The sequence below is a fragment of the Leptonotus elevatus genome, chromosome 15, assembly GCF_054856555.1.
Source record: "Leptonotus elevatus isolate MCC_2025b chromosome 15, RoL_Lele_1.0, whole genome shotgun sequence".
Taxonomy (NCBI): domain Eukaryota; kingdom Metazoa; phylum Chordata; class Actinopteri; order Syngnathiformes; family Syngnathidae; genus Leptonotus; species Leptonotus elevatus.
Genome location: NC_141253.1, coordinates 14,492,067 through 14,505,762, shown reverse-complemented (window position 1 = coordinate 14,505,762; position 13,696 = coordinate 14,492,067). Strand labels below are relative to the sequence as shown.

Here is a 13,696-nt window from a genome sequence, read left to right as displayed (position 1 = left end):
AGCAATTGAAACCTTAAAACATGCCATTTTTAATCAAGCAATGATGGAATCCCAGCTATCTAAAATGAGATTTTGCAACAGTCAATGAGGAATCTCAACAGCAGATTTCAATAGATTATTACAGGAGAATGTCATCTACAGGACGTAATGTAAAAAAAGAAAAATATTCCAACATTGTTTGTTAAACCCGTGGCCGTTATTTTTTTTAAATTAAATTCTTGTAATTGTTGCCAAAATCTGGCATTTCCTTTGAAGTGTGATAACTTAGTCATTTATGAATATTTTTTTCACTTTCAACCGCTCAAAATGTTCACTGGCATCAGACCTATCTATACATATATAGTTTAAAAAAATATATTTTTTTAATGCCCTCTATGGACAATAATAGCAGTATTATGCTAACAGCAAAATTAACTATGCTGTATATATATGTAAAATAAAGGTCTAATTTGAATATTTCATATGACATTTTTAGAGGCTTGAATAAGTCCATAAGTCATAACAATATAATTTTTTTATGCATGCCCAGTTTTTCACAATGCCATTTTTCTGAATAGCACAAAACTCTTGTAATTTTGCCAAAATCAGGCATTTCCTTTGAAGTGAGATAACTTAGACATTTATGAATATTTTTTCACTTTCAACCGCTCAAAATGTTCAGTGGCATCAGACCTATCTATACATATATAGTTTTTATTTTATTTTATTTTTTTAATGCCCCCTATGGACAATAATAACAGTATTATGCTAATAGCAAGACTAACTATGCTGTATATATATATAAAATAAAATACTAATTTGAATATTTCATATGACATAGTTAGAGGCTCAAACAAGGTCATAAGTCATAACAATAATTTTTTTTTATGCATGCCCAGTTTTTACACAATGGCATTTTTCAAAACTCTTGTAATTTTGCCAAAATCAGGCATTTCCTTTGAAGTGAGATAACTTAGTCATTTATGAATATTTTTTTCAATTTCAACCGCTCAAAATGTTCAGTGGCATCAGACCTATCTATACGTATATAGTTTTTATTTAATTGAATTTTTTTAATGCCCCCTATGGACAATAATAGCAGTATTATGCTAATAGCAAGACTAACTATGCTGTATATATATATAAAATAAAATAATAATTTGACATAGTTAGAGGCTCAAAATAAGGTCATAAGTCATAACAATAGAATTTTTTTAAGCATGCCCAGTTTTTCACAATGGCATTTTTCTGAATAGCACAAAACTCTTGTAATTTTGCCAAAATCAGGCATTTCCTTTGAAGTGAGATAACTTAGTCATTTATGAATATTTTTTTCACTTTTAACCGCTCAAAATGTTCAGTGGCATCAGACCTATCTCTACATATATAGTTTTTATTTAATTAAATTTTTTTAATGCCCCCTATGGACAATAATAGCAGTATTATGCTAATAGCAAGACTAACTATGCTGTATATATATATATATATAATAAAAGACTAATTTAAATATTTCATATGACATAATTAGAGGCTTGAATAAGTCCATAAGTCATAACAATAGAATTTTTTCTGCATGCCCAGTTTTCACACAATGGCAGTTTTCCGAATAGCACAAACTCTTGTAATTTTGCCAAAATCAGGCATTTCCTTTGAAGTGAGATAACTTAGTCATTTATGAATATTTTTTTCACTTTCAACCGCTCAAAATGTTCAGTGGCATCAGACCTATCTACACATATATAATTCTTTTTTTTTCTTTTTTTTAATGCCCCCTATGGACAACAATAGCAGTATTATGCTAATAGCAAGACTAACTATGCTGTATATATATATATATATAAAATAAAATAATAATTTGAATATTTCATATGACATAGTTAGAGGCTCAAACAAGTCCATAAGTCATAACAATAGAATTTTTTTATGCATGCATTTTGTATTCATTTATTAGCCTTTGGCGCCACCTAGTGGATTTTTGTGTTAACACTCTCAACACACAAATTCCTCTATTTTCATGTTTATGACTCGTCAAAGAAGCGGAAAATGCATTATAACACATCAGGTTTAAAGCATATCAAAAACTGTGATTTATAATGGGAGTCAATGAGCCAAAATCGGGCATTATTACAACAATTTAGTGTGAATCTCTCCCTCCTGTTTGGTAATAATTATAAATTACAGCATGGCGCCAATTTGAACTTCTACATTTTTAAACAATCCTGGTAAAATGTCAGGTCCCTAGTGTATTTTTTTCAAATGCTTTTTCTTTGATAAAAAACAGAAAAACAGAAAAAAGCCAGAAAATGGACAAATAACGCCCACGGATTAAATGGCATGTTTTAAAGTTTCAATTACTATATATTTTTTTCTTTCATCACTGTTGGTTTTATTGGATTGTTAAAAAGTTCTCTCTTATTTTTTGGTGTCACCCTGTATTAATCATCCATGGGTATCAAACTATTTGATTACGCTGATTAAATTGGCTAACTTTTGGCATGAGGATTGATGAGCCAATCGGAGGCAGAGTACACTCGTCATGTCGAGGAAAACAATTCTTCAAGTGTTCCCCCAAGCCACAGCGGTGACACAGAAATTTCGCTCAGGTGAAGTAATTTGCCCTTGTATACGGGATACTTGATTGCGACGTGGGTTCGACCCCGGGGTGGACGCTGCCTGTTACACACTAATGCTCTAGTTAAGTTTTATAGTAGCTAGGCTGGTACTGGCAATCCTGCAAGGGAGAAGCGCACTTGATTTAAGATGAAATATAAAAAAACTAAAGATGATAAATAAAAATATTGTTCAAACAGGTAAGAAAAAAACCCGTCGCGCAACACAATGTATGCTGGGATGTGAGCGCATCACTACGGCTGGTAATGTTGCAAATGACGGAATCAATTGTGTATGTAGATGATGGACTGTAATGTGAAACGGTACCCTTCAAAAAGATAACTGTCTGGAAATGCCAGAACATCTATGCACGGCCTGATAACCATCTCACAAAGAATATTTAATTGCCTGCGCAGTAATGCCACACACTCAAGAGAGAAGAGAATTGTTGAACCAATTTGAGATTACAAATTGAAGTGACCAATTTAATAAAATTGCTTCAGTTGGTAACACACAATTGAATTAAATTAGTCCAAAGTGAATATATTAAGTTTAATTAATTATGAGTTCATTATCATAATGGATTAATTTTTGATTAATTTTATTCACTTGGGATTAATTTAATTCAAGTGTATAGTATAGTATAGTATAGTATAGTATAGTGTAGTATAATATAGTCAGCATTGATTAACGAACGAGACAGTCCTCCAATAATTACAAACACATAGGTCGTTTTGGAAAGCTACCAAATTACGACCTAGTGTTGCGTATATTAGTTTAGCGACATCTATCGACCATGTTAAATAGCGTAAAAATCAAAATGTGAGACTCAAACTCGGTCCATCTGGTCCGAAGACAAGGACAAGTGTTTATCTGACAGAGCTATTTGACCAGTGATTGTTTTAGTGTTGTCTACGTGTTTTATAGCGGTCTACAACCTCACTGTGCATTTTCTTAACCTCAACTATTAGTGTCCCATGTAAAGACGTAACGTGTACTGTACAAACTCACTAAAAGTATCATCCTAACCCCAATCATTAGTCTGACAGCGAATTGACATACACGTGGACACTAAAAAAACATGAAGATCATTACTGGCCATTTTACTCAGTAAGATAAATGTTTGTCTTCCGTCCAGATGACGCGGGTTCGATTCCCATTACTTTATTTTGCTATTTAACATGGCTGACAGAACATGGCCGATAGAGGTCGCTAAAATAAAATTTATAACACTTGGTCGTATTTTGGTGTATGGTAAAACGACCAATATGGTCGTTATTGTTGGAGGACTTGTAACAAACGCATAACAGGTGTGTTGAGGGGGGTGTGCAACGTGGAAGCTGGACTTTTCTTTTTTGCTTCACAAAGATGGTGTAGAGAGACAGTTTTCTTGACTACTTTTGCATTTGCATACATTTGTTTTGGATCGCTTGGAACTGTGAATTGTGAATAGATTGGAAATCATCTGGACCACAATACACCATTTGAACTTTCATAATGGACTCTTGGATCGCTAGAAAGTGCGTCAGAAACCCTACCCCGATTTGAGCCAGTAGTGTCATCATAAACCAGTACACAGAGTGTCAATTCTACTTCATTTAATTCATATTCAAGTTGGTTGAAGAGTATGAAAGTGTTTTTTGAAGATTTAAAAACTAAATAACAATTATTACATAATGTGACAATACATAAACACTTAGTATTTCTTAGATAATGTTAGAAAACGTTATTTTGTTTTCTTGCGTGTTTAAATAAAAATCTAAGTTGAGATCTGTGAAGAGGTTTCCTTGCAAGGTTTTTATTACAGAAAGAGAACAAAAGACACTATGCATCAAGTAAAATTGAATTAACTGTTTTCTTATTACTACACAGCTATAACTAAATTCAAAACAGTTAAAATATAAATTGAAACAGTAAAAATGTTAACAATGTTAACAGTACACTCAAAACTGATTTGTATTTTTAAACAATGCTACATGCAGAAACAGTAGACTCAAGGCCTCGTTATACTTCTGCGTCAGATTACGGCGGAGACGTTACAGTGGAGCCACGCTCATGCGTTTGCCGTCATACTTGTGCGCAATACACATCACAAAACACATTAGGTTCTGCTGCAGTTTCACTCCAAGTCGGGGTGTCGCTACGGCTGCTTTTGGCTCGGACGCCACAGAGTGGAGATTCCTCTGCATTTTATAATCAATTCAGGAAGTCGTTTTTTGTTTCAGGAACAAGAAATAAAGTTGGGAGAGTTTGTCTCATCACAATGGCAATTATTTAGTGCCAATTTGCAATGCTGTCGGCCGTAAACTCGCCAAAACACAACAGCCCCGTGCTTAGCACCCCATCCCCCACCTCACCCGCCCCCTTCTCGTCACACACACATATCCACATGTACAATTGTGGTCTCCCGGGCGGGAAGTGGATTCGCGCTGCCTGTGCTTATACAGTTGCCTACACTGAAAATATCCGGGGTGGAAAGGGAGAAAAAAAAAAGGTGAGTACGCCATCGAAAAGGACCAATCGAGAGCGATTTTACGACCCGCCATCTACGGTGTTCAAGATTTTGAGATGTGTGCGCCGTACGAGCGACGCAGTACTTGATTTTAATGACTGGCGTAGATCACGTGATGTACACTGGTCATTAACGCAAGAGCAAACGCAGAAGTATAAACCAGGCTCAAGTCTTTTCATCTAATTGCCCTTTACTTTATCATCATCATTAAGCAGGCAGGTGCTTGCGATAGCCTTGGTCACAAGGTACGGGTCACAGTTGGCTGCAGGGCGACGGTCCTCAAAGTAGCCTTTCTTTTGGTCATTCACATGACGAGGAATGCGGATGCTGGCATCTCTGTTTGCAATTCCATGCGAGAAGTCATTCACGTTGGAGGTCTCAAGACGTCCTATGAGACGTTTCACGTTGTCCTGACCACCGTGTGCGTCATACACTTTAATATGCTCCATGTGTTTTTCCCTCAACTTCTCGATGGCCTGCTCAATGTATCTGTCGAAAAAAAAGTACACAAGTCAATGGGTGATTACTAGTTCTATATATTTAACAAGTAGATTCACCAGATAAAATAAATTTGGTCTACAGTACATAAAGTGCTTAACAGAAACATATTGTGGGTGCAAGGTGGTTTCAAATTGCCCATATCACATTATCCGCAAGGTAAGATCTTGAAGTTTTGCTGCCAATGTCATGCACGGACCCCTGCAAGTCAGTTTCTGTTTCCACAATGTCAAGCCCAGTGTACTAGGTTAGACTGCGCTCCGGGCCCTTCTCTCTCTGCAAATGAGGGAGGGTGCTCTGATTGGCCAGGAAAACACTCTCAGAAAGGCGTACAACAGCGCAAAACGCCCATTACAGCCAGTTCTACTGGCGCAAAGTCTATGAAAATACTAAAAGAAAGAAAACTCCACCTATGCGTACAGTTAAACTGCGCTTTGCGCCAGACATGTGCTGGGACAGAAAATAGAGCGCATAGTCTCTCCAGCGTGTACTGGGTCATCCCCGTGGCCTCCTCCTGACATGCCCAGAAAGCCTCACCAGGGTGGCGTCCAGGAGGCACCCAACCAGATGCCGGAGCCACCTCATCTGGTTCCTCTCAATGTGGAGGAGCAGTGGCTCTATTCAAAGCCCCTCTTGGATGACCGAGCTTCTCACCCTATCTCTAAGGGAGATCATGGATACCCTGTGCAGGAAACTCACGCCACTTGTATCTGGAATCTTGGCCATATGTGAGAGAATCTATCTTGATCTGTAAATTGAGAGCTTTGCCTTTTGGCTCAGCTCCTTCTTCACCACGACGAACAGATACAGTCTGGATCACTGCTGATGCTTTACCTATCTGCCTGTCAAGCAGCCATTCAATTCTTCCCTCACTTACGGACAAAACAATACTTGAACAAGATACTTGAACTCCTCCTCTTGGAGAGGACACTCCATTCTTTTCTGACTGAGGACTTTGGTCTCAGATTTAGGGGTGTTGTTCCCAACTGCTTCACACTTGGCTTCAAACTACTCCAGTAATAGTTGGAGATCACGGTAATGAGGGACATGGTCAGACACCTTTGCCAAGTCCACAAAACACCCGTAGACTAGTTGGGCCAAATCCCATGCACCCTTGAGGACCCTGCCTATGATGTAGACCTGGTCCACTGTTCCACGACCAGGATGAAGACCACACTGCTCCTCCTGAATCCGAGATTTGACTTTATGTCCGACCCTCCTCTCCAGCACCCTTGAATAGACCTTAACAGGGAGGCTGAGGAGTGTGATCCCCCAATCAAAGGAATTGTTTTACATTGAAATATAGTGACATCCATAGGAACTTTATAAAATTCTGAAAAAAAGAAAGCATAGTAGGTCTTTTTTTCTGTGTCAAGATAAACTTGACCTCCACTCTATAGATGATGTGTTTCAATCAGATGTATTTAACAACTTGAACAAATGACTTTGCCCCAAATAAATGCTCTTTTCCTTCTTGGTCCCCTTTGCAGATGAGTGAATAACTCCATTATTGTTCGAGGAAATACAAGAACTACAGAAAGTTACAAGAGTTACAAATGACTACCACTGCACATTTTGGGTAGAATTGTTTACTCACTTCAGTCCTCCTTCTTCCCTCATCTTCTTGGTGCTGACATTAGTGTGGCCACCAGAACTATTCCAGTTACCCATCACTGGTTTGGGGTCCAGTGTTGCAATAACCCCAAAGTCTTCGCATATACGGTGCAACAGGAAGCGTGCAACCCACAGCTGATCACCCATCTCAATACCTTCACAGGGACCTACTTGGAACTCCCACTGAAATTTGAAGTCAAGACAAGTTTAGAATGCAAATAACTAAAAGGGCTTCCAGGGATGTATAATAAAAGACCATTTCTTAAAGGAAGTATCACCATGGCAATGCAAATCATGTTTCCTTTCCATACTTGCCTGAGCTGGCAAAACCTCAGCATTTGTTCCAAAGATCTTGATCCCAGCATAGAGACATGCCTTGTAGTGACACTCTACAATGTCCCGTCCAAAAGCTTTGTCTGTGCCTACTCCACAGTAGTAGGGACCTTTAAAAAAAAATAAAAAATAAAAAAATAAAGTCAAACAATGAGGTGTGTAATGTCTCCATCGCCCTTGGGATTACTTGAACGATGAAAGGAGCTTTGTAACTGGAGGGCCATGAGTTGGCCACTAGTTGTCGAAGAGATGCTAGTCTGCATCCTGAATAGTGTCTAATTGCTTTGTCTTGATTTGGACATCAAATCCCAGAAGTTTGCTAGGAGAAGGTGACCTGGCTAGTCAACTCACCTTCCTCTTTTTCATGTGCTGTGCTCCCCTAAGACCTGGGTAACCTAACCAAGTGTGTGTGATTGTCACATGTGCCTGGGTATTTCTCTTTTTGGTTCTTTGTTTGGGTATTTTCATAGACGGGCATAGCTAGAAAGGGCCGTTTGCCATTATGGGATGGAATGTAGCTGACTCCCGACCAATCATAGGGGCATCTTCATTTGCATCAAAATCAGGGAGGTAGGAGCATAGGTCCCTCTTGACATTGCGAAAGCAAATTGACTCACTGGGCTCCGAGAGATGAGATCGGCGTGTGCATACCAGAGAGGCCTTGTAGTGTGTTTGTTAACATTGCTTTTATGGAAATGGTGAAGTACAGTTGTACTCAATGTCCTATTGTGTATTTACCGGAAGAGTGAGCAACTTTTGCCAAGTCAATAGTTGTATTGCAATACTGTCCACTGTCGACATACTGACCTTGGGGTGCAGGGAATCCATTTTTCGGCCAACCAAATGGACGTCCATCATTTCCCATGAGTGTGTATTCCTGCTCAAAGCCAAACCATATCTGCTGCTCTTTAACCTGGTCCATGACTTTCTTGCAGCTTACGCGATGGTTTGTTTCTAAACACATCAACAAAAACAGTTTCCGATTTCCTGTCTCAGTTTGGAGAATAAAATATGTCAAGAAAGAAAGTAGAGAGGGTACCTGCAGGAAGGCGGTTGTCCGTGAAAACTTCGCACAGGACTAGTTTGTTGGGGTCAAGAGTGAATGGATCTCTGAACATAGCCACTGGGACGAGGTACATGTCGCTGTTGGAGCCTTCAGACTGATATGTGCTTGACCCATCAAAGTTCCATTCAGGAATATCTACCAGTAATCAGATTGACTTATAAATCAGAGAAACACCACATGTTTTTTAATACCATGTTCAGATTTGTGCATGTAAAGACATTCAAGGTATAAACACTGTAATTCTCCTGTCTGATAGCAATGTTGTTAAAGCAGTGGTTCTTAACTTGGGCTTGATTGAACTCCAGGGTTCTGTAGAGTCATTCTTAGGTGTTCGGCAAAGGTCAAGACACATACCTGACTCAAATGATTTGTGATGATACATCCCTCTAGGCCATCATTGGCTGCAGGTGATCACGCTACATTCCTTGTGCTGCAGGGAATTTTGTGCACTCAGTAGTCGACTTGTGGCTGATATGGTGGTACATTGTGTGATTGATTTTTTTATTGCAATCCCTTCATACTATATTGAGCAAAAAAATAAACTGGTCGGACGAATATGTGCAATATGAATTCACATGAATAACGGAATAGGCTCCAGCGCCCCCCACGACCCTTGTGAGGACAAGCGGTTAAGAAAATGGATGGAACGTAAAGTGTTCAATTCTGGGGCCTCTGCTGTTTTCATTGTATTTGCTGGGCCCTGGGTTCCATCTTAAGAGATGAGTTGAGTGATGGGACTCAGCATCCTAACTGCATGATTTGCAATGCCAAGTTGAGCAATTCTAGTCCAGCACAACTAGCTATCTAACAAAACAAAAGGAACACTTCCTTATGCTAAATAATGGGGAATACAAGAACACGCTTTCTGAATTCAAGGTGAAGAGAGCCAGATTCAATGAAAAGGTTACTCTTCCCGTTCATTTTATTTATTTACCAATAAATCCTATACCTATGTGTTGAATTTGAAACATGGCAAAGATGGGAGTGAGCTACCTTCGTCGTGTGGAGGCTGTATGCTGACAAGAGGTCAAATATGATGCAAAAAATACATTCGTTTGCAAATTGTGCAGGACAATTGTTGCCGTTAAATAATAATACTGAAGCGGTCACGTAATGTTTGACCAAGATAAACAATCCGCGGTGGTTATTTTACAGTGACCGGTAATTCTCCTCATAGTTGACGTGACTTTGTTATGCTAACCTGCCGCTACGCTAACGTGCGCTTGACAAGACGGCGTGCGCGTTGCTGTTGCGCAGCGGCATAATCCGCGGCGTAAACCGCTTATTCATACCCACTAGTAATGTCTACTGCATTTTCTTGCTCCTCTTATTGACCAATCAGATACATTCACGGCAAAATAATGCTCACAAGAGGGTTGCCGGTTACAGCAAAATAACCACTGCCTAAACAATCGCAGGGGAAAACATTTTTCAGCAATACACTTGCCTGCGATGTACAGAGCTTCTTTTTTTTTGCCTCTACAACACGAGGATCAACCACACATGAGAAAATAATGGACTTTCTTGACTCATGCAATTTGCCACTGACTTATGTAGGTTTGTGTTTTCTTTGTATTTGCCAAGTAAATGTGCTTTATGTGTTGTTTTTACTTCCATTTCATTCCATAATGGTTGCTATATTTATTTTTTCTATTCATTTTAATTGTGGTAAAAAAAAAGTGCCTTAAATACTGTGCAGCAATAAAAGTTATATTATTCCAAAACACCATTCAGAAATCTATTGTTCAGTAATTATTACCAATATTGTTAAAAATATCATCACTGCAACGTTTATAATGTCCTTAAACCGGAGAAGTTGTTGTCAAGTAGTCGATCATTAAAACAGTATATTTACCTTGTATACTTTTTGGTTCAGTATCCAGGGTCCGGGTTTTGTTGCGAAGCCACTCTCCAGTTCCATCAATCCAGATGTAAGTCACCTGGCATTTGCCCCCTTGTGGCAGCCTAAGGTAATGCTCGCGCACAACCTTGTTAAACCCAGGATTGACCGATGTTGATGACATGTTTACCTGGAAGATGTCTCTATCCTGAAATGGCATTTTATAATTTATTGTAAGTACAATTTAATACATATTTTTTATTAAAGTAAGGAGCTCTACACATAATGTTAATGACTCACCTAACTACAGATTTGTATTCATTTGTAACACTAATTGTTTTTTCTTTGTATTGCCTCTGGGCGATTTCTGGTGGTTCTGTTTGTCAATGTTTCTTTAATTTTCAGTCATCTTTCCTGTATTATATTTGTAAGGTCACCAAGTCAACCGAAAAAAACCCGATTGTTTTGGTAGCTTTTGTTTATTGAAAATTTTCAAATTCAGCGGTTAAATAGTTCAACTGAAACCTCATAAATCTTGCTAATATTTACTCAAACCCAGCATACTTCCTTCAGCAGTATGGTTATTGTTACAGCTTCCTGACATGCTTTAGTTTTCATTCAATAGGAACCTACAAATATTAGAAATTGCATTGATTGTATTTTCCAGTCATACAGCAGGTATTCCATATAAAGCACACAACTTACTTTGTCGGAGGTGACTTCACTTGTCTACAGACAGCTCTCGATCAGCACAGGGCAAAACCTGTTTGCGGTATTTAACTGCATGCAAATGATGAGCAGTCAAGTGTAATCTTACGTAGAATGTGACATCACAGACAGACTCTGAATGTGTCTGTGAACGAGATTCCAACTGTTCTCAATTCTTTTACTGTACAAGTACTGTAATTATTAGGAATTATGCAACATTTTGGAATTATTTCAATATACATTTTATGATGTTGAATTAGAATTTATTGAATTGCATCAAGATAATGTGCCCACATCCAAAGACAAACCAAGCAATTGAGTAAATTTTAATTTTTAGTGCTTCAGTAGTTAGTAAAAAACAACAACAACATAAAAACTTCAATAAGCCATGTTAAATAAACTAATCATTCAGTACAATGCACAGGCTTAGCTGAGGTGAACATAAACTTTCATGACAAACCAAACAACCACTCATTAGAATAGTGCCTGCTACTATTAGTGGCTGACTGTGAGTTGTTAAGATGAGTCAAGGTTTGCAGCTCAGTGACCTCAATTAAATCAAGTATGATGATGGAAAGTCAATAACTCATGCAAGAACCAGACTAAGATATCAGCAACTTTACAGGCTTCAGCTGCATGTAAGAACCAGCTCATAGAGACTCTATGAAAGAATGATGATGACTTAAAACACAAAGTGTCACAGAATTATATGTAAGCACATTTATAGGAAAATGCAAAACAAACAAACTTTGCCAGGTTTGTTTTCTTGATGCTGTATTATTTGTGTTATATATTAATAAGCAGACGCCTTTCTGATTCATGCAGGACTAGTTGAACATGTTTATCTATTCATCCATTTTGTTTACCACTTGTACTCATGAAGGTTGCGTGTAATTGGGCTCCAATGGAGTTGACTGAGGGTGAGAAACAATTAAGTACATTTCATTCATATAACACTTCTTACAGACATGAGTCACAAAGGTTCACATGGTGAATATATATATATATATATTTTTAAATACAAACATATTACATTAATAATAATTTTTTTAATAATCAGATTTTACTTGAATGCCTGCCTAAACCAATGTGTTTTTAATAGTTATGTGTTGCATTTCACAATTTGTGAGCCATGGACCTTTGCAAAGGTCTTGATTTTTTTTATTTTGTGGGTGACACAGGAATTAAAATGCCATCAGCAGACAGAAGTGGCCTCACATGACACTGAAATGAAAAAAAGTCCACCATACCTTAACAAACAGTGCTATATGGAATAAGCTCTTGCCCCAGTCTTTGTTACATGGCAGTAAATAACAACAATGTTACTGAACGAGACAGATGACAAGGTAGAACTTCGGAACGAAAGCCCAGACGATTACCTAAGGTAAAGAACATGGCTCTGATCTGTTGATTAGTGGTGTTTGTTGTTAGTGGCGTTAGCACACGGCCACGAGAGAACTGGGGCTTCTTAAAAATAAAAATAAAGAAATAGATTTGCTCCGTTTCTCTGTGGCCTCATGATCGTCATTGACAAAGAAAAAGTTCTCAAAAATGATGTGCACTGAAGACAAACCTCTGACATAATTATGCAGAAAGTATGTAAGTCATGGATATTTATGGCTGTTGGCTGTTAGAAACACTCCCTGTCAAAACAGGTTATTAATTATCTTGCAGGAACAATGGATAGGCCTATCTGTAATTATGTTGACCGGGAACGGCGCGCAGGTGTTGCGACAAAGCAAGTGATTTAACTTATTCGTCTCCAAGAGGCCAAAGTCTGGAGAGAAAAGTGAGCCCCTATAAAGAGAGACATTTTCTTTTAGCACTACATCACCAAACTGCCTAATCACGCTTGTCTATTGGCAAGTGGAACCGTTTGAACAATTACAGTATTTGATATCAAGCATAGCTGCTTGCCTGTGTTGGTTTAGTGTGTGAATGTTGTTGTTTGAATTAAAAGTAGAAATCGACTCATTAAGAAAGAGATCCCGGAATTGAAGATTATCTCTGCTTCAAGGAATGAAGTTGTGTTTTGTCGTGCGCCATTCTGTTCACTTTCGTGCATGGTCACAATATGGTGTACTTTTTTGGGTTGCTATGTCCATCTATCCATTATCAGAACCGCTTATCCTCATAACATTTATATGTACCATTTGTGAATCACGTTTGAAGCGAGGAAATCTGGGTTGTTCTTATTAAACAGGTGCCAAGATGCGGTGCTAGCTGGCAGCTAAGCTAAAAACACTCCCCAGTTACGATGCATATACTGTTTAATAATTGCTTATTTTTATATACTTCTATTACATTTTTGACCTTTGTTCTGATGGGAAATGAAACTAGAGACCCCAAGGAGGCTATTTTTGTGAGAAATCGCAAAATTGACATTTATGTCCAAACTGTCTAAAATCGTCAGTATCACAATATTGATCATTTCGACGTGCAAGTCCTTTTGCTAGAGCGGGTCACATATAAAACTTATTGCATGTCTTTGCGATATGCATATTCCATGGGCCAATATTGGAATATTGATATTTTT

The 13,696-nt window shown here is 38.1% G+C and overlaps 1 protein-coding gene across 1 annotated transcript; it reads right to left on the bottom strand.

The window, feature by feature from the left end:
- Positions 1-4,233: 4,233 nt before the first annotated feature.
- On the bottom strand, positions 4,234-11,309 carry LOC147162098 (glutamine synthetase-like). Its single transcript, XM_086097335.1, has 7 exons — positions 11,158-11,309; positions 10,468-10,660; positions 8,586-8,747; positions 8,354-8,500; positions 7,529-7,656; positions 7,197-7,396; positions 4,234-5,590 (listed from the first exon to the last, which is right to left on the bottom strand). Exons 2-7 carry the CDS (start codon positions 10,634-10,636, stop codon positions 5,281-5,283), a joined length of 1,116 nt encoding a protein of 371 aa, XP_085953461.1. The 5' UTR covers positions 10,637-10,660; positions 11,158-11,309; the 3' UTR covers positions 4,234-5,280.
- Between the last annotated feature and the right edge of the window lie 2,387 nt (positions 11,310-13,696).